This window comes from Lupinus angustifolius, chromosome LG01, assembly GCF_001865875.1.
Source record: "Lupinus angustifolius cultivar Tanjil chromosome LG01, LupAngTanjil_v1.0, whole genome shotgun sequence".
Classification (NCBI taxonomy): Eukaryota; Viridiplantae; Streptophyta; class Magnoliopsida; order Fabales; family Fabaceae; genus Lupinus; species Lupinus angustifolius.
In genome coordinates, this window is record NC_032009.1 from 32,907,196 (window position 1) to 32,930,581 (window position 23,386).

The window sequence follows — 23,386 nt, forward strand, 5'->3', positions numbered from 1 at the left end:
TCTTTAAATTTAATTAAATCAACCGAACTGTTCACTGGTTAATCTTTAACAACATTCACTGTTGGATGCAGTTTAACTTTTAACTTACCAAATTAATCTGTTTGCAAAATTCCTCTACCTCCACATGTTAATAACCCGATGAACTTGTCAGATTCATAATAGTTCCTCTTTCCGTGTGGTTATCTATTTTATGGTCCACATCACACGTGTTTTTTCAACAACAAAAATGGGTCCATTTCACATAAAGCAGACAAAATTTCTTTTCATTTTTGTTTTTTCAATGGTAGTGGGGTCTGCTAAGTAACGTTGTGATGTCCATACTTTTCTGCTCAGATATTTCTTTAATCACTGGATTTAATGTTATGTTCGATGAAATATTTGCATTATCATTCTAAGTGCGTGTGGGTATTAAAATATACTGTACACAAAAACTTGTATTGTATACAAATATGAATGGTTATGGCTCCAATTATTGTGTAAATCATTAGCATGTAACGTAGCTGCATTAGTCGATATAGAGAACTTTATCCCCATTTTGGTTTTGCCAATCATGTAGGATATGGGTATGTGTTAGATGATTTAAAAATAAAGATAGAAATTATGAATGTTATTAGCTGGGTGCCTAATGAAATTGTTTTTCTAAACGTTCCTATATTCACTGCTTTGAAAAGGGCTGGAATTGCCAACAAAATGAAACAATTAAATGGAATAACAGATTCTTGTTCCTTTTTAATAATACTCTATGAGACATTCAAGCACTATCTCTCCTCATGTGGTGTTCTTAGATGTATCCGTTCTCTAAATCAATGATATGTCTAAAATGCAATTATATTATATTTTGATGAAAATTATGTATTAATAATTTAATTAACCTTATGTTGATCAATGTCATCTCTATTTAGTGTGCATAACTAATTAAATAAAGATAGAAACAATACTAAGAAGTACTTTTCTAACAAGTCATCAACTAATTAGTTGTCCTAAAATTAACCTAACCACAAATCGAAGGAGTCTGGCTAATGGAGAGGGCAATGCATATGTATGATTATGACACATGACAATAACAATAATCTAATGGTTCATATTTTTATTTTTTTATCAATTAAAAATTTTAAAAAAATACTCTCTCTCACGTTCACAATACTGAAGAATCTAGTACTAGAGAGGAATCTTGTTCAAATCGAAGAGTCTATGTCTTAATGGGATTCAACTTGTATGTTGAAGACTTGAAGCCCTTTACTCAATTGTAGATTGCCATACACAAGAGCAGACTTCAACTCGCACTGGTTCAAAAGCAATCGTGTTATTACCATATAAAAAATGAACCGGTGAGTGAGATTCCATTAATCGAGAGACATATACTCTTCAAAAGCAAAGAAAAATAAAGTGTAATGATATTGTCCTTTTTATTTATAATAAAATTATACTTTTATTATTGAATCTAAAACAAAAACGAGAACTTATCTCAAATAAAATAATGGAGAGGATCTTATTCCAACTCTCTATCATTGTTACAACAAACACAACCGTAGTAGCAATCACTTAACCCCAGTCACATTTTAGCCCACCTTGGTTTATTTAAACACACACAAACTAAGCTAGCTTCTGAACCTTTTTTTCTTTTTCTTCTCCCAATCCCATTCCATGACCTTTCTCTTTCTCTTCTGTTTTTCTTCATAAACCTTTAAAAATTGACTGTGTAATGATGTAGATAGAGAACAAAAGAGAGAGAGAGAGACTATAGTGCAGTGAGAAAGTTATTGATTTGTTATAGGATTTGCTTAATCTTGCTTTGTTTTGTTGTGTTAGTTGGAATTGTTTGATGGGTGAAGAGGGAGAGGAAGTGGTAAGAGAGAAAAGGGAATACATGGTAGTTAATATTGAAAATACGTGGTTGTTTTATTGTACTAGCTCCCAACACTACTATGTAAATTGGTGCTGTTTAAGACACCATAATTCTTGTTCAATGGTTCCATTTAAGTGAGAACAAAAAAATCTAAATACAACCCCTTTGTTATGCTCTCTCACCTTTTCTTCAGATCTTAAAATATATTAACATAAAATTAAGGGATCAAATTTAAAAACCTTGATCTATAATTAGTGCACACATGAAGAGACTTGGAAGCTCAGATTCTTTGGGTGCACTCATTACAATTTGTCCACAAACAGGTTAATTGAAACTCCACTTATTAACTTCATTCTTGTTTTAATATTCAGACAGATCCATTATCCGTGTTGTCGCGACTCGATTTTTCGTTGGAAACTGGCTCTTGATCACAAGAAAGCCATGTCTGATTCTTTCAAAGTTTCTTTCTTTCTTTACTCCAATTTGTTATGTCTGATTCTATACATGATTTTTTTAATCTCTATTGCATTACAATGTAACTATGTTTTTTTTTCCATTATGGGTATTGCGTTTCTACAACGTTTGTTTAGAGACAATCACCACTGTTTACACTAACTATGATGTTGTCTGATTTGCATTGATTTAGAGGAACACAATCCGAGGAACAATAACCATGTCTATGGAAGAGAGTTTCAATCCATGTTGGAGGGACTTGATGAGGAAGGTTATAGTATTGAAGAGACAGGGCATCACTCTGAGAAGAAAAGAAGATTAAGCGTGGATCAAGTTAAGGCTTTGGAGAAGAAATTTGAGGTTGAGAACAAACTTGAACCAGAGAGAAAGGTGAAGCTTGCCCAAGAACTTGGGTTGCAGCCTAGACAAGTTGCAGTTTGGTTCCAAAATCGTCGTGCTAGATATAAAACCAAGGTTTTGGAAAGGGATTACTGTGTTCTCAAAGCCAATTATGATGCACTTAAACTTAACTATGATACCCTCCGAAAGGACAATAGTGCCTTACTCAAAGAGGTACAGCATCAAATCCACTTCACCTCTTCACTCAATTATGAATTTATGATTTGTGTCAAGTGAATTCATATGTGGAGTGAGCAAATACGAGTATAAAATATTAAAATTTAATGAATTAAGTTTACTACATATATACTTCTTTGCTAGTTTTAGAGACAAATTCCAGATGTTGAACCTGACCCTATAACAAGCAAATAAGAATATGAAACATTAAATTTTAGTGGATTAAGTTCATACTTTTAGTCATTGTTTTAAATTGCGGTCGTAAGTCGCAATCGTGTTTACTGTGATTGTGGTCACTGCGATTGCGGGCTGCTGCCATATGAATTGTGGCAGTTGCGGTGTAATTATTTTGTAAATAAAAAAATAATTTTGATATCGACGTGTTCCAATGTGGTTGCGTTATGACCTAATGCTGTCCAAATATGGTCAGATGCACAGTATAGTACAGTTGCAGCGGTCACTCCAACCATGGTTTTAAACACTTGTGTTTGATATTATGTTTGATCAGTTTTTACATTATGATTACTAGATTTTATTTTATTAAAACTGGTATCCTATTACCTGTTACACGGAATTCACATGTAACTATGGTTAAGTTTACAAGATAAACATTGGTTTTAGGGACAAATTCAAAGTACTTCTAATTTATGAACCCTTTTGGAGACAGAGTATTAACAAAACTTTGGATCTAAAATTTAGATTTTGTCTTGTTAGATTAAGGAATTGAAATCAAGGGCGGAAGAAGAGAACACTAAAAGCGATGCTACAGTGAAAGAAGAGATGATAACACTGCAACAAGACTCTTCAGAAGACTTGAAACATGACTGTTTCAACAAGAAAAACAATGAAGGGGTAGGAGCTGATTCACTATTCCCTACAGAGTTCAACAGAGACGGTGCTTCAGATAGCGACTTTAGCGCAACTTTGAACGAAGAACAAAACAACAACAGCCCCATTTACAACCCAGCAATTTCATCACCTGGGGTGCTTCAAAATCATAACTTTTTAATGTCTCCTTCACTCAAGTTCAATAATTGTTCATCATCGTCTTCACCTTCTTCTATGAATTGCTTCCAGTTTCAGAAGGGTAATTCTTATCAGGAACAGTATGTGAAGATGGAAGAACACGATTTCTTCAGTGCAGATGAGGCCTGCAATTTCTTCTCAGATGAACAAGCACCAACACTGCAGTGGGATTGTTCTGAGGAATGGAGTCAAGCGAATAAACAGTGAAGGAAAAAAACCAATTTCAAGTTCTAAGAGTTCTATTTAAGAAAAGGGAATAGGTAAAATAAAGTTGACATTTTGAACAGTACATAGATGTTTGTAAAAATGGAAGTGGAGCAACATGGGATGGTGAAAAAATGAAAGGAGTGAGAAGCTGAGAGAGGGAGGAGCATATCGTCATTCCATAATTTGTCTCAGATATTCATGTCATTAGTCAAAAAAATACTTAATAATTACATTTTAACTTAAATATATTTATTTTAATTAATCACAAACTTATCACAGATGGAATATCATATTATATCACAGTACATGTGCACCCCTCGGGTTGAAATGTGGCATAACTTGGGTTCAAAATCATGATTAATAAATTGATGCTCTCCTGGTCCCCCACACTAGGGATGGCAAAAAACATATACCCGTAGGTACTCGTAGGTAAAACTCGTACGGACACGGGTACGAATCATAAATGGGTACCGCGAGTATTATAAACGGGTTTTTAACAATACATGTAGTACATACGGATGGGTACGGGTATTATGGTACTCGTGTTTGCAAGTACCCGTTATTTATATGATTATTAATATATTGTATTTAATTTACATTGCTTATATATTTTACTGAGTTTGGTAGTAAAATACCCTACAAAAATATTATTACATGTGTAGAAACAGACATGTTTTACAAAGAAAATATATATTTTTTGTTAAGAAAATGAGAACAAAAAATCACACAAATAGAAAACATCAATAAATTTAGCATTTTTGTTAAATATTCAATCAAAAAGGTACAAGAATAATTAAGTTTCATCTCATTTGAAACATAATAGAAGTAAAAAATTAAAAATTCATTTATAATATAGAAAACTCACGGATACTTAGAAATATCCACGAATACCTGCACATGAATACCCATACGGATACGGACGGATATGAGTAATGTTTTCCTATTTTAAAATGGGTAGCTACTACCCGTGTTTCTCGTGCCTGTTGTCATACCTACCCCACACCAGAGAGACTAGTACCCGAGTATAAGAGAGAAATAATTCTTTAATTTTTTTATGAAAAATAATTTTAAATTAGAACTATCAGATTTTATTTTATGGGACCTGTAATCATCTTTATTAAGTAGTGTATCCTTCTATGCTTTAGAGAATATGATTTCCTCTCATGGTTCACTAGTCTAAGTGGCTTCTTCCTCTTCTGATAAGAATAAGGATCATCTTTATTAATAGAAGATTAAATGTCACATAATAACATATAAAAGATAAAATGTAATAATACTTTTATCATTTTATTTATTATGAAATTATATTTTTGTTATTGACAATATAAATATAAGGAAAACAATCATTTAGTTCTCTAGAAAAAATGATTGTTCTTCTCCTAAACACCACGGCATAGTGTGAGTAAAACATAGATTTGCTATGATATTTAAGGATAACATATAAAATATGATCCTGCACAGTAATACTATTTCACATGAGTAGCACTTTGACAAGCACAAATAATTAGTATTTAGTACTTTCTAAAACAACTAGTAACAATATTTTCACCTCCAAATTTGGATTATTCAAAATTGGGAAATAATTAGACAATTAAGTCTAAGTAAAATTAGTATATTATAAAGTGTAATATCTATATATTATTAATGTAAAAATTTATATATAATTAATATATTATTTATCATTTATTTGTATTATTTCTTTAAAAAATTAATATAAAAAATTAATGATAAATTAACACCTATAAAACTCTTACATTTATTATTCTCCCTAACATGTTGATGTGATGGTGAGATCCCTGAAAACATTGTTTTTCCTTGCCCTTTCAGAATTCCAAAATACCAATTCGGTAAAACTGATTGATGAAACACTTGCTTTCATGTGATCACAATTCTAGTAGGCTGTCATCGTAATGTGTATGTTTTGATTGTTTCCTGTCAGCGTTAGAGTAGGTTGTGGAAAACGTGTATTCGTAATTTCTCCTAATCCTTGTTGTCTCATTGGGCTTTACAAAACTGCAAACAAATACCTTAGATAAAAATAAAATTAATATTCAATAAATAAGTTATTGTTTTGTATGATGAAATGTATTCTTTACTTTCTATGTAATGACCAAATTAATTTTGGAGTACATGATTATATCTCCAAAAAATGTTATCATGACTTCAAACATTTGATTATTAAAATTATCTAGGGATCTAGTAAGCTTTTCATTATGAGAGAAATGTCTTGTTTTAAAAAAAATTAAGTTCGTTACTTCTTAAAAGTAAAAATGTAATTTTTTTAAGTTAAAATTTCAGTTTCCGTAGGGCATTGTACCCAAAAAACAATTCCTTACGTTCACATTCTCAAGATGAGGAAAAATATTATATGTAAAAAAATATTTTCCAAACTTCCATGTAATTTTCTAATTTAGAGGTTTCCCTTGTTAGGTTAAGTAAAAATTTAATTTGGTTAAAATATTAAAGTAGTTTTAAAAAAAATGTTTCAGCTTTTTATTAACAGCCATTCTTAACTTAAAATAAAGCAATACAAAATTGCAAACACACAATAATAAATAATTATAATGAACTTTTATTGAAGTATTTATTTCACTAAGTGACCAGATTAAAATTAAGAGATAAAAGTATGAGGGGTGTTTTTTTAATGTGGGTATACAAAATACGAATAAATAACAAGTTTTTGTGATAATAATATTTATTTAATATATTTGAATGTGATATATATTTAATTTTTAAATGAAAATATGATTAACATGCCTTACAACATTGGAAAAACTTTATGAATGATAAAAAAATCTCTTAAAACATGGGTAATGATATTATAAATCTCAATAAATATAAGTATAATTCTTTTAACTTTTTTGTACTACTGATGATATTCTTTACTCTTTTGAATAAGAAATTAATCTCTTTTAGGGTTCGTAATTATTTCTCTCATTATTAATATATTGTTTCTATAGTTGAACTCTCATTTTAAAGATTTAATAAAGTTTTACACCATTAAACCCGTCCTTTTAAATAATTCTTTTAACTAATAAAGTGTGAAATTAGTAATATAACATGTGGGCCCAATATTGATATATATTTCAAAAGTTTTTAATATCACTTTTATTTAAATAAATAAAAAAGAAAGTGGTATGGTCCCCTACGTCACATGTGGGTCCTAACAGCTCCAAGCTTGGATTCAAATATTGGTAGAGACGTGTGAATATGTGATGTAGGTCCCATGATGGAAAGAACATGTCAATGTCAAAGAGTCACCGTCACGTAAAAATTGCAACAAAGCTAGTTGCTGCACGACAGAGTACGTGTACAGTATTCCTTCTTTGGACGCACCATTGTGGACATCTTAACTCATGAATAGCATTTGAAATGGCAAACAATTTTCTATTTGATATTACCATATTATTTTATAATTTATTATATATAATACTTAGAGAAATAATGAATGGAGTGGTCATAATTCATGTTCAAATTTGGTAAATTTAATGAGAAAAATATTTTATATATTATGAATGTATCATTCACTATTTATATTTTATTTTTTAAATAAAAAAAATAATATTAATAAATGATAAATAATTGTATATAAATATTAATGTTCGGGCACGTCATATTTTATTCACACAGCAAAATCAAATCCTGTAGGTTTTTGGGCTTTAATTGCATCTTCCACATTTTATTCACTAACTGGGAGTCACTCTAGTAGTTTAAGGTTTTTATTATATTTCAAAAAGATCAAAATGTATTAATTGTTTGTTTTTATAAGTGACACTTGTTGTGAGACAATTGTGAAATAAAAAATGATTAGTTCTTTATTCAACATGTAAAAAAATTCTTATAATAATACAAAAGAATCTTCTATATGCAATTTACAAACCTTAATTAAAGATTAATATCCTCTTCGGTAGTACAAGAGAAAGAAGTACCTAAAAAAATGGAAAAAATTATGTGATGTGATACTTTTATTAACTGTGGTGACATTTTACCTTAAATGTAAAAGCAAAATTAATAATTTGATTTTTTAGTAGTGGGGATGATTTTTTTCCTTCGTATCATTATCACTATATGAATGCCGGAGCCATGTAATATTTTAAAATTATTACATACATATCATCTTTCGGGGTAACTAAATTCGAATAAGCTGCCAGACACTACTTAATTAATGTTATGATGATATGTAGAAATACGTGACCAATTCAAGTTATAAATTCTAATACCAATACAACAACAAAAACAATTTCCTATACGCAATTTTAAAGGTTTTAATTAGTTTTCTACATATACTAATTAAAAATCATTCATAAAATTATGTATGGCATAACTATTATAAAAATCAGTTCATATTCATTTCGTTAAAATTTTATTAAAAATGTTCATCTGGATTAAAGAATATACAATTCAGCAGAGAAAAATAACTCAGATATACCATAAAGTAATATACGACTTTGAATAATATAACTTACTATTTGTCAATGCATGCTGCACGAAAAATGTCTTTTTTTAAGACAACCCACAAAGCCAATTTACACGTATTGAGATATTGCATTTTTCACGAGATAATAATGTATCTCCTCATATAAGAATAAGAAGATAAGTTATATTATTCAGCTATAAAATTATGATATATGTTTTATGTATTTATTTTTACAAAAATATTTCTAAAATTAAATAACACAATACACATGTCATACTTTTATTGGTTAAATGAGATATTTTATTCTGTTGTTTAGATGGTTGATTTCTGTTCTTTTTCTTGATCTTCAATCCTAACCAAACATGTGCATTATTCCTCACATGTCAGGCAAGTTCTATGACCAAAACCTTATTCTCTCTCAACATATTTTTTAAAATATTAACTCTAAAAAAAATTCAACCTTTCTCTTGTATTTTTTTTTCTATAATAGATGGTGACAACTACTGGTATGAAATAAAAATGCAGTAAACTATGAGAGAAAATCTGCTGACAAAGCATGAAATCTTGTATTTAATTCTCATCCCAAAGTGAAACTATTTTATGAATATAAATTATGTAATGTATGTTTAATAACTATTTTTTCCAGACATATATCATGTCGAAATAAAATAAAATAGTATTTCCCATCTGAGGACTGTTATTTATTTGGTAGGAACTTAATTAACTATATTGACTGACCGATTACAATGCTACCAACACTTTAGCCTAATCAAAATAAGATTTATATTCCTTAAGTAACTTAATATGAAACTTTATTAAATCTTACAAATAAATAAAAAAGGTGGTAAAAGCGGGGATGTAAAATGACACTGGTATGAGAATACTGGAAGAAAAAGATTAATTAACAATGTTAGAGTAGGCAGCTAAATAAAAAGTGGACTCTTTTTTTGTTTATATCTTATTTATATGTATATATCCGAATTACTTATAACTTATTTACTTTCTTGAGTAAATTTGATACACCTTTATAAATTGAATAAGATTAAGGTACCAAACTGATATAAGATTAGATGGTGTTTACAATTTAAACAAAATTAATCAATGTTTATTTCCGGCCGGTGAAAATAGGTTAGATAATTCTGGGGGGTTAATTAGCCTAAGCTTATTTTTGGCTTACATATATCGATAGGCCTATTTGATGTGGCAAATAAGTGAAACTTGAGCTTATTAAATTACCTGTTTAATTTTTTAAACAAAAAAAAATGACCTATTTAATTTTATAAAAAAAATGTATATACTGAAAGTTTAATAGTTTTATACATTGTCAGTCAGTCATTCATCATTCATTTTTAATTATCATTAATCATTCAAAAAAATAATACAAATGGATAATTAATGATACACTATATATAAATTTCTACACTAGATATTACATTTTGAGATAGCCTATTCATCCGAATCCTTATATTTTCCCCACCTCATTTCAGTCTTAACCTCCACATTATCTAATCACATACAAAGTTTTCACATATAAAAAGGTGTTTCGAGGATAAGGATCATTTGTCCTATAATTTTTTTGTCTTCGTGTTTTGAACCAATCAAATTTCACGAAATAATAGTAAAATATTACTTTCTATTTTTATAATTTTTCTTTTTAAATGAATGTGGTTTTCTTATTGGCTTGAGACACCAAATGAGACATGAATGATGATATGTGATCATCCTGTTTTCAGATCCCCACATTATCGAATGACATAGAAGATGTTGTTCGAATAAAATGTTAGTCAAGTGGTATAAGATTTCGTTAGATTCTCAAGATAACAAAAGAAGTCAAGAGTTTAATTCCTAATAGTGACTCTTTGGAAGGAGAAGCTACATATCTTAAAATGGGATTAATTTCTTATCCATAAAATGTGAGTGAATATTTTTTATAATATAAAAAAACATATAAAAGTGTCCAGATATATATGTGTCCGTTTTTTCCTTTTCTCTTTACAGGGTCTTCTCCAGGCCGCACTTGCATGGGCCCATTGGATCCCATCAAGTAAAATGTTATTTTGAGCAGAGATGAACATTAGAGTTTAGTACGAATATTATTTAATTTTTAATTTAAATTTTATCTATGAACACCTTATTTTTCAACCTAATTTATATACTAGAGGAAATGAAATATTATATTAATATTTTAAAATATACGAAATCTTATTGCCATTTTAAAATATATAAAATATCACGAGCATCTTTAAAATATACTAAATATTATCAATATCTTAAAAATGTTCCAAATCCTATCAACATTTTTAAAATATAGTTTATCCATGAGATATTCCTTATTCCAAAATCATGTTTTCAGCTATATATAGATTTACCTTGTCCTAAATAGAGGCACGTCAGAAAATACTAAAGAACATAGTTTTCTACTTACACAAACATCAAGGTCAACTTAATTCTCTTTCTAAAAAGTTGCACGACCATCCACCACTAAAGAAAATAATAAAAGTTGTGTAATAATCTATGTTTGACATTACACTCGTTCATAGACTTCTACCCTATCAGCGGACGTTGGTTCAAGTGGCACATGTTTGATTCCCCTTAAGCAAGAACTCGGGTTCGAGTCTTGTGGATGGAAAAAATGCTCGTTGGGAGAGTTAGCCCCACTTACCTGTGGATGTTCCCGGCTCGGACATGATTGCCTCTAGTGCGAGGATACATGTGGGAAACCAAAAAAAAATAGACTTCATCAGTGCTTGTGTCTTTAAGAATGTGTCAAACCCTTAAATTTTATCTTTATAAATATTAGATAACTACATTGACACATCTTGAGTTTTAATGAAATTACACAAAACATTCGTTATTTTTTATACCTACATAAATCTCCTCTGATTTTTATACTTTCATTACATTGACCACCCCTGCATGAGAAATAAGTGTAATTTTTTAAATAAAAAATATGATAAATAGAATTAAGTTAAACAAAACATCGTATATTATGATGAAAAATTCAAATAATATATAAATCAATGTATCTTTTTTATTTTTTATTACAAAATGCATCAACAATTCTAAAGAGATATTGATTAAATTGGTCTTATACTGTATCGTAAAGAACGAAAAATAATAAAGAGATTAGAATCATATATTATTTGGACTTGTCTCCACGATATACCATATTTTGTTTAACTTAATTACATTTATCACATTTTTTTGTTTAAAATATTGCACTTATTTCTCATGCAGGGTGTCCGTGTAATGAAAGTATAAAAATTAGGGGGTTTGTGTATATGTAGAAAATTGAGTGGTGATTTATATAATTTTGTTAAAACTCAGGGGGTGTCAGTGTAATTTACCATAAATATTAGTTATTTTTCACCTTCTTTTATCTTATACATTTATTTATTAATTGGAAATTTTTACTTAATACTCTACATCATCATTTATAATAGTATCTATTTTATTTCATTTGATACTATTTATTTTATTTTATTTCCTTTTAAATAATAATAAAAATAACAAATGAATATAAACAATAAAATAACATAAAATTCCTTATAAATAATTAAATATTTTAAATATTACTTGTGTTTTTAAATCTATATCATGTATTACCAATAATTAATATAAAGATCTCTTAATAATAGAACATCAAATAAAATACTTTGCAATAATGAACCAAAGAACTAATAAAATTATTTGTACTTATATTAACAATGAATGACTAACTTTCTTTTAATAAATTATGGATGGGGAAGAGTCGTGAAGATTTATTTCTTTTATTTAAATCATGTTTTGAACAATTGTGATACACCACTTTTATTTTTTTTAAATTCTTTTCTATTAAAAATAAAATTGTTATTAGGATGGAAGAACAATGATGAGGATTATTTCATTAGAATTCTTGATCTTTCATATAAAAATAAAAAATGAAAACTAATAATTATATTAAGGATGAATAAATGATTATGCATGTGTATTCACTTCTCTTCTCTAACTCTTCTTGATGATTGTGATGTATCACTTATTATATTCTTTAAAGCAAGTACACCAAACCAATCAAAGGAGTTTTCTACCGAGAATTACATAAGTTTTATTTCTCTATTAACTAATCAAAAGAATTTTTTACCAAGAACGTCTTAATTTTCTATTGTAAGGGTTATGAGTGAGCAAGATCTGATCAAGTCTGTAGACTCGTCTCAATCTAAAGACTTGGGGACAAGTCTGACCCGTCCAAATAAATAAAGAAGGACATACCCGATTAAAAGAAACAAACTAGTCATCAAAAAAGGACGTATTTGGGTCTATATCCAGGTCATCCGACCCGTCCCTTATAGTTATATATCAAGAATAGTTATATATCAAGACGAGCATGCAACCATAAATGTTGATTGATAGAAGACCATTAAATTTTTAGTTTTTGTATACTTTTTGTGACTCCAATTTAAGTTTTATTTTCACTTAATAGCTAGTTATTGTATACATTTTTGTGTGAACTTTTGAGTATTGACATGTTGTTGTCATTTAAGTTCTCATGTGTTTTTTATAATTTATAAGAATACTTCATTTTATGTTAACATTTGACAGTTTAAATTGTTCTAAAATTTTCAACGTCTTCTATAATTTTCAGCCATGTGATTGTTGTTGATGTGATGGTGAGATCCCTGAAAACATTGTTTTTCCTTGCCCTTTCAGAATTCCAAAATACCAATTCGGTAAAACTGATTGATGAAACACTTGCTTTCATGTGATCACAATTCTAGTAGGCTGTCATCGTAATGTGTATGTTTTGATTGTTTCCTGTCAGCGTTAGAGTAGGTTGTGGAAAACGTGTATTCGTAATTTCTCCTAATCCTTGTTGTCTCATTGGGCTTTACAAAACTGCAAACAAATACCTTAGATAAAAATAAAATTAATATTCAATAAATAAGTTATTGTTTTGTATGATGAAATGTATTCTTTACTTTCTATGTAATGACCAAATTAATTTTGGAGTACATGATTATATCTCCAAAAAATGTTATCATGACTTCAAACATTTGATTATTAAAATTATCTAGGGATCTAGTAAGCTTTTCATTATGAGAGAAATGTCTTGTTTTAAAAAAAATTAAGTTCGTTACTTCTTAAAAGTAAAAATGTAATTTTTTTAAGTTAAAATTTCAGTTTCCGTAGGGCATTGTACCCAAAAAACAATTCCTTACGTTCACATTCTCAAGATGAGGAAAAATATTATATGTAAAAAAATATTTTCCAAACTTCCATGTAATTTTCTAATTTAGAGGTTTCCCTTGTTAGGTTAAGTAAAAATTTAATTTGGTTAAAATATTAAAGTAGTTTTAAAAAAAATGTTTCAGCTTTTTATTAACAGCCATTCTTAACTTAAAATAAAGCAATACAAAATTGCAAACACACAATAATAAATAATTATAATGAACTTTTATTGAAGTATTTATTTCACTAAGTGACCAGATTAAAATTAAGAGATAAAAGTATGAGGGGTGTTTTTTTAATGTGGGTATACAAAATACGAATAAATAACAAGTTTTTGTGATAATAATATTTATTTAATATATTTGAATGTGATATATATTTAATTTTTAAATGAAAATATGATTAACATGCCTTACAACATTGGAAAAACTTTATGAATGATAAAAAAATCTCTTAAAACATGGGTAATGATATTATAAATCTCAATAAATATAAGTATAATTCTTTTAACTTTTTTGTACTACTGATGATATTCTTTACTCTTTTGAATAAGAAATTAATCTCTTTTAGGGTTCGTAATTATTTCTCTCATTATTAATATATTGTTTCTATAGTTGAACTCTCATTTTAAAGATTTAATAAAGTTTTACACCATTAAACCCGTCCTTTTAAATAATTCTTTTAACTAATAAAGTGTGAAATTAGTAATATAACATGTGGGCCCAATATTGATATATATTTCAAAAGTTTTTAATATCACTTTTATTTAAATAAATAAAAAAGAAAGTGGTATGGTCCCCTACGTCACATGTGGGTCCTAACAGCTCCAAGCTTGGATTCAAATATTGGTAGAGACGTGTGAATATGTGATGTAGGTCCCATGATGGAAAGAACATGTCAATGTCAAAGAGTCACCGTCACGTAAAAATTGCAACAAAGCTAGTTGCTGCACGACAGAGTACGTGTACAGTATTCCTTCTTTGGACGCACCATTGTGGACATCTTAACTCATGAATAGCATTTGAAATGGCAAACAATTTTCTATTTGATATTACCATATTATTTTATAATTTATTATATATAATACTTAGAGAAATAATGAATGGAGTGGTCATAATTCATGTTCAAATTTGGTAAATTTAATGAGAAAAATATTTTATATATTATGAATGTATCATTCACTATTTATATTTTATTTTTTAAATAAAAAAAATAATATTAATAAATGATAAATAATTGTATATAAATATTAATGTTCGGGCACGTCATATTTTATTCACACAGCAAAATCAAATCCTGTAGGTTTTTGGGCTTTAATTGCATCTTCCACATTTTATTCACTAACTGGGAGTCACTCTAGTAGTTTAAGGTTTTTATTATATTTCAAAAAGATCAAAATGTATTAATTGTTTGTTTTTATAAGTGACACTTGTTGTGAGACAATTGTGAAATAAAAAATGATTAGTTCTTTATTCAACATGTAAAAAAATTCTTATAATAATACAAAAGAATCTTCTATATGCAATTTACAAACCTTAATTAAAGATTAATATCCTCTTCGGTAGTACAAGAGAAAGAAGTACCTAAAAAAATGGAAAAAATTATGTGATGTGATACTTTTATTAACTGTGGTGACATTTTACCTTAAATGTAAAAGCAAAATTAATAATTTGATTTTTTAGTAGTGGGGATGATTTTTTTCCTTCGTATCATTATCACTATATGAATGCCGGAGCCATGTAATATTTTAAAATTATTACATACATATCATCTTTCGGGGTAACTAAATTCGAATAAGCTGCCAGACACTACTTAATTAATGTTATGATGATATGTAGAAATACGTGACCAATTCAAGTTATAAATTCTAATACCAATACAACAACAAAAACAATTTCCTATACGCAATTTTAAAGGTTTTAATTAGTTTTCTACATATACTAATTAAAAATCATTCATAAAATTATGTATGGCATAACTATTATAAAAATCAGTTCATATTCATTTCGTTAAAATTTTATTAAAAATGTTCATCTGGATTAAAGAATATACAATTCAGCAGAGAAAAATAACTCAGATATACCATAAAGTAATATACGACTTTGAATAATATAACTTACTATTTGTCAATGCATGCTGCACGAAAAATGTCTTTTTTTAAGACAACCCACAAAGCCAATTTACACGTATTGAGATATTGCATTTTTCACGAGATAATAATGTATCTCCTCATATAAGAATAAGAAGATAAGTTATATTATTCAGCTATAAAATTATGATATATGTTTTATGTATTTATTTTTACAAAAATATTTCTAAAATTAAATAACACAATACACATGTCATACTTTTATTGGTTAAATGAGATATTTTATTCTGTTGTTTAGATGGTTGATTTCTGTTCTTTTTCTTGATCTTCAATCCTAACCAAACATGTGCATTATTCCTCACATGTCAGGCAAGTTCTATGACCAAAACCTTATTCTCTCTCAACATATTTTTTAAAATATTAACTCTAAAAAAAATTCAACCTTTCTCTTGTATTTTTTTTTCTATAATAGATGGTGACAACTACTGGTATGAAATAAAAATGCAGTAAACTATGAGAGAAAATCTGCTGACAAAGCATGAAATCTTGTATTTAATTCTCATCCCAAAGTGAAACTATTTTATGAATATAAATTATGTAATGTATGTTTAATAACTATTTTTTCCAGACATATATCATGTCGAAATAAAATAAAATAGTATTTCCCATCTGAGGACTGTTATTTATTTGGTAGGAACTTAATTAACTATATTGACTGACCGATTACAATGCTACCAACACTTTAGCCTAATCAAAATAAGATTTATATTCCTTAAGTAACTTAATATGAAACTTTATTAAATCTTACAAATAAATAAAAAAGGTGGTAAAAGCGGGGATGTAAAATGACACTGGTATGAGAATACTGGAAGAAAAAGATTAATTAACAATGTTAGAGTAGGCAGCTAAATAAAAAGTGGACTCTTTTTTTGTTTATATCTTATTTATATGTATATATCCGAATTACTTATAACTTATTTACTTTCTTGAGTAAATTTGATACACCTTTATAAATTGAATAAGATTAAGGTACCAAACTGATATAAGATTAGATGGTGTTTACAATTTAAACAAAATTAATCAATGTTTATTTCCGGCCGGTGAAAATAGGTTAGATAATTCTGGGGGGTTAATTAGCCTAAGCTTATTTTTGGCTTACATATATCGATAGGCCTATTTGATGTGGCAAATAAGTGAAACTTGAGCTTATTAAATTACCTGTTTAATTTTTTAAACAAAAAAAAATGACCTATTTAATTTTATAAAAAAAATGTATATACTGAAAGTTTAATAGTTTTATACATTGTCAGTCAGTCATTCATCATTCATTTTTAATTATCATTAATCATTCAAAAAAATAATACAAATGGATAATTAATGATACACTATATATAAATTTCTACACTAGATATTACATTTTGAGATAGCCTATTCATCCGAATCCTTATATTTTCCCCACCTCATTTCAGTCTTAACCTCCACATTATCTAATCACATACAAAGTTTTCACATATAAAAAGGTGTTTCGAGGATAAGGATCATTTGTCCTATAATTTTTTTGTCTTCGTGTTTTGAACCAATCAAATTTCACGAAATAATAGTAAAATATTACTTTCTATTTTTATAATTTTTCTTTTTAAATGAATGTGGTTTTCTTATTGGCTTGAGACACCAAATGAGACATGAATGATGATATGTGATCATCCTGTTTTCAGATCCCCACATTATCGAATGACATAGAAGATGTTGTTCGAATAAAATGTTAGTCAAGTGGTATAAGATTTCGTTAGATTCTCAAGATAACAAAAGAAGTCAAGAGTTTAATTCCTAATAGTGACTCTTTGGAAGGAGAAGCTACATATCTTAAAATGGGATTAATTTCTTATCCATAAAATGTGAGTGAATATTTTTTATAATATAAAAAAACATATAAAAGTGTCCAGATATATATGTGTCCGTTTTTTCCTTTTCTCTTTACAGGGTCTTCTCCAGGCCGCACTTGCATGGGCCCATTGGATCCCATCAAGTAAAATGTTATTTTGAGCAGAGATGAACATTAGAGTTTAGTACGAATATTATTTAATTTTTAATTTAAATTTTATCTATGAACACCTTATTTTTCAACCTAATTTATATACTAGAGGAAATGAAATATTATATTAATATTTTAAAATATACGAAATCTTATTGCCATTTTAAAATATATAAAATATCACGAGCATCTTTAAAATATACTAAATATTATCAATATCTTAAAAATGTTCCAAATCCTATCAACATTTTTAAAATATAGTTTATCCATGAGATATTCCTTATTCCAAAATCATGTTTTCAGCTATATATAGATTTACCTTGTCCTAAATAGAGGCACGTCAGAAAATACTAAAGAACATAGTTTTCTACTTACACAAACATCAAGGTCAACTTAATTCTCTTTCTAAAAAGTTGCACGACCATCCACCACTAAAGAAAATAATAAAAGTTGTGTAATAATCTATGTTTGACATTACACTCGTTCATAGACTTCTACCCTATCAGCGGACGTTGGTTCAAGTGGCACATGTTTGATTCCCCTTAAGCAAGAACTCGGGTTCGAGTCTTGTGGATGGAAAAAATGCTCGTTGGGAGAGTTAGCCCCACTTACCTGTGGATGTTCCCGGCTCGGACATGATTGCCTCTAGTGCGAGGATACATGTGGGAAACCAAAAAAAAATAGACTTCATCAGTGCTTGTGTCTTTAAGAATGTGTCAAACCCTTAAATTTTATCTTTATAAATATTAGATAACTACATTGACACATCTTGAGTTTTAATGAAATTACACAAAACATTCGTTATTTTTTATACCTACATAAATCTCCTCTGATTTTTATACTTTCATTACATTGACCACCCCTGCATGAGAAATAAGTGTAATTTTTTAAATAAAAAATATGATAAATAGAATTAAGTTAAACAAAACATCGTATATTATGATGAAAAATTCAAATAATATATAAATCAATGTATCTTTTTTATTTTTTATTACAAAATGCATCAACAATTCTAAAGAGATATTGATTAAATTGGTCTTATACTGTATCGTAAAGAACGAAAAATAATAAAGAGATTAGAATCATATATTATTTGGACTTGTCTCCACGATATACCATATTTTGTTTAACTTAATTACATTTATCACATTTTTTTGTTTAAAATATTGCACTTATTTCTCATGCAGGGTGTCCGTGTAATGAAAGTATAAAAATTAGGGGGTTTGTGTATATGTAGAAAATTGAGTGGTGATTTATATAATTTTGTTAAAACTCAGGGGGTGTCAGTGTAATTTACCATAAATATTAGTTATTTTTCACCTTCTTTTATCTTATACATTTATTTATTAATTGGAAATTTTTACTTAATACTCTACATCATCATTTATAATAGTATCTATTTTATTTCATTTGATACTATTTATTTTATTTTATTTCCTTTTAAATAATAATAAAAATAACAAATGAATATAAACAATAAAATAACATAAAATTCCTTATAAATAATTAAATATTTTAAATATTACTTGTGTTTTTAAATCTATATCATGTATTACCAATAATTAATATAAAGATCTCTTAATAATAGAACATCAAATAAAATACTTTGCAATAATGAACCAAAGAACTAATAAAATTATTTGTACTTATATTAACAATGAATGACTAACTTTCTTTTAATAAATTATGGATGGGGAAGAGTCGTGAAGATTTATTTCTTTTATTTAAATCATGTTTTGAACAATTGTGATACACCACTTTTATTTTTTTTAAATTCTTTTCTATTAAAAATAAAATTGTTATTAGGATGGAAGAACAATGATGAGGATTATTTCATTAGAATTCTTGATCTTTCATATAAAAATAAAAAATGAAAACTAATAATTATATTAAGGATGAATAAATGATTATGCATGTGTATTCACTTCTCTTCTCTAACTCTTCTTGATGATTGTGATGTATCACTTATTATATTCTTTAAAGCAAGTACACCAAACCAATCAAAGGAGTTTTCTACCGAGAATTACATAAGTTTTATTTCTCTATTAACTAATCAAAAGAATTTTTTACCAAGAACGTCTTAATTTTCTATTGTAAGGGTTATGAGTGAGCAAGATCTGATCAAGTCTGTAGACTCGTCTCAATCTAAAGACTTGGGGACAAGTCTGACCCGTCCAAATAAATAAAGAAGGACATACCCGATTAAAAGAAACAAACTAGTCATCAAAAAAGGACGTATTTGGGTCTATATCCAGGTCATCCGACCCGTCCCTTATAGTTATATATCAAGAATAGTTATATATCAAGACGAGCATGCAACCATAAATGTTGATTGATAGAAGACCATTAAATTTTTAGTTTTTGTATACTTTTTGTGACTCCAATTTAAGTTTTATTTTCACTTAATAGCTAGTTATTGTATACATTTTTGTGTGAACTTTTGAGTATTGACATGTTGTTGTCATTTAAGTTCTCATGTGTTTTTTATAATTTATAAGAATACTTCATTTTATGTTAACATTTGACAGTTTAAATTGTTCTAAAATTTTCAACGTCTTCTATAATTTTCAGCCATGTGATTGTGATAGTTTTTAGTTTGAAGGATGCAATTTACAGTTTGTAGTTTATATACTGATGTATGTGGAATGCAGGTTTTAGTTGAGTTTAGATACAGATTGTGACGATTTTGATTGTGCATGCTTAAAGATTTGTGATTTTTTTACGTTTGTCATTTTGTCCTTTTCCAAACCGGACTCGTCTCTATCTTGACCTATTTTATTTTGAACTCGACCCTCACGCATCACATCTTAATTAGAGACGAGTTCGCTTTCAAAAATTGACCCGATTAATATTTAGGAACGGGTGAGGGGCATGCTTAACCCGTCCCAACCTGTCCTATGCTCACCCCCAGTAAGGGATACGAGGGAGAAAGAAAAACTCTTATTAAACACAAAAATATATTTGTCCGTTATTTGGAAGTAAATAAATAATTAAAAGAAATAAAGAAACATGTTTAGGGTATAAATTAAATTAGTCTATTAAATTAGTGACATCATTTTTTTAGTATGGATAATGTGTTAATATCTCTACTAGTTCGTAATTGACTCATTGGTTGAGAACTCTAGTCTAATAACAAACATATTCTGAATTTGGGCATAAACATTGTTTTTTGCATGTTGTTAGAATATAATGTAATGATAATTCCAAATCTTTTGAAAAATATGAAATTTCCCTTCTCTTTCCTCTTAAGTCGCATAGTATAGCCAAAATTTGGTTTGCAACATCACCAATTAATTTGAGTTCAAACAATATTTTTATTCAATTATTATTTATCACTTTATTTTTTATTATTTAGATCATGGAACTTAAATTTTAAAGGCTTTTACCTCCATAATAATTTTGACCAACTCATTTGAGTTTAGTTAATCTTTTCCTTCTAAACATTTTTTCACAGTATTAATAGTGAGATATAATTGATATCTTGAATTGAGAATGACAAACACCTCATCCACCTCTACTCGTGGTGGAACAGGGATCATCTGTCCCTTACTTTTCCTGTCCCGGTGTCCCAGGCCAATCAGCATTTACAAACAAATGAAAAATAATATTACAATTTAATCTTATTTTATAAAAATAATTTATTAAATACACGTGCCTAAATATAAGTGGTTGAGACAGGATTGAGGACACCAATTTGTAATAGATGATTCCCATCCCTCGTGGTGAATCACATGCATTGATGTAATGAATTGACACTTCTGTAATACATGTAGAAAACCCACACTTGTGCCTAGAGCTACCAAATAATGATTATATTCAAAAGTGTGAGTTTGACAAACTTGTATGTGGATGGATTAAACCAATGCCATACACTTTTTCGACTAAAATTTTTCAATATGCAAACTTATCCTTAGTAGAGTGATGTTCCAGTTTGAAGGAGGGTGACATATCATTATTATTGAGCTGATTTAATATAAATTTATCAGTAGTTTACGTTTATCCTTTTTAAAAAATTTAAATTATAATATACATAAGTGTAAATTTTATGCAATTTTGCATATATAGAAGTGCAATTTTTTTTACTATCCAAATAAAACCACACCAAATTTAGGGGAAAACAAATCAAATACCACGTTATCTTAAATATAGTCAACCTATATAAATATTGTAATATTGACCTGAGTATGACTTATTTAAATGTTTGATATGTTCTATAAGACTATATAAAAAAACATATTTTATTATTATGCCTTTAACTAAATTAACATGTTTACTTTTAAATATGGTAACATATTTGTTTTTAAATGGACTAACATGTTTGTTTTTAAATGGACTAACATGCTTGCTTTTAAACAGTTGTATTTAATATCAATAATTATGAAACAAATAAAAATATACAAAGTCTATTTATACAATGTTTGCAACAAATTATAATAAGTTCCTTTTAAATATGCTAGCATGTTTGTTTTTAAATGGACTAACATGCTTGCTTTTAAACAGATGTATTTAATATCAATAATTATGAAACAAATAAAAATATACAAAGTCTATTTATACAATGTGTGCAACAAATCATAATAAGAAAACTTTACCCAACAAAATCATAATAAGAAAACAAATAAAATATATCATAATTATTTTCTAAAAATTAGTGAAGAATTTATTGAATATTTTTATATTCTTTGTATAATATCAAGTTTTATTTCGTTCACGTCCTTATGTCTATTCAATTTAATTATTCTTTGGTTGAACGGAGCAGGCTTAAGGGTCCCTAGCTTTGTTGACATTTGTTTTTTCGAGAAAAAATATGTGTAGAATATGAATTTTATAAATTATTACTTCAAAAAAGTGATTCCAAAATTTAAAATATAAACTCGAATTTTTTTTTGTAAAATCTCACAACGCCCCTAACCCTCATAAAATGTTCTTATTGTCCCTTCATTCACATAAACCAATCAAATTCCACTCTTATCATTCTCATTCTTCCACAAAAGTCTCTTTTCTTTGTCGATTAGTAGTAAAGTTCGTCTCGCAAAAAGTTTGATTTCCACCACGTAAGGAGTATATTCAACCTAACAAGTTCCGTGAAGCCACCACATGCGGTGACCGAGGATGTTTCTGCTTGAGTCTATCAACAAAAAGTTATTGATAAATTAAAGGCCCGAAATTGTGCCTAACGTCCGAGTTACTAGCCATTTATAGTATATAAAGTAACCTTAATATTTATTCACTTCTAAAAGATTAATTGCAGATGAAACGATTACTATTACGCATTTTAATAAAATTAAAAATTATAATCTAAAGTACCTCAATAAAATAAACTAAATACAAAAAAGTGATTCTGATTATACAAAATAAAATTTATAAAAATTGAATATTTAGTTGTATAAAATAATATATTGATAACATAAAATATCTCTTTAAAAGAGGAGATTTGATATATGTAATTTTACTAAAACTTAGAATATGAATGTAATTTATTCTAATTTTTATATATATTTAACAACCTTATTAAATTATCATTTATAATATTTT

The 23,386-nt window shown here is 27.8% G+C and overlaps 1 protein-coding gene across 1 annotated transcript; it reads left to right on the forward strand.

Annotated features, from left to right (window-relative positions):
• LOC109361160 (homeobox-leucine zipper protein ATHB-6-like) lies at positions 1,614–4,299 on the forward strand. Its single transcript, XM_019606506.1, has 3 exons — positions 1,614–2,169; positions 2,493–2,872; positions 3,590–4,299. The coding sequence occupies exons 1-3, from the start codon at positions 2,109–2,111 to the stop codon at positions 4,106–4,108; spliced, it is 960 nt and encodes a 319-aa protein (XP_019462051.1). The 5' UTR covers positions 1,614–2,108; the 3' UTR covers positions 4,109–4,299.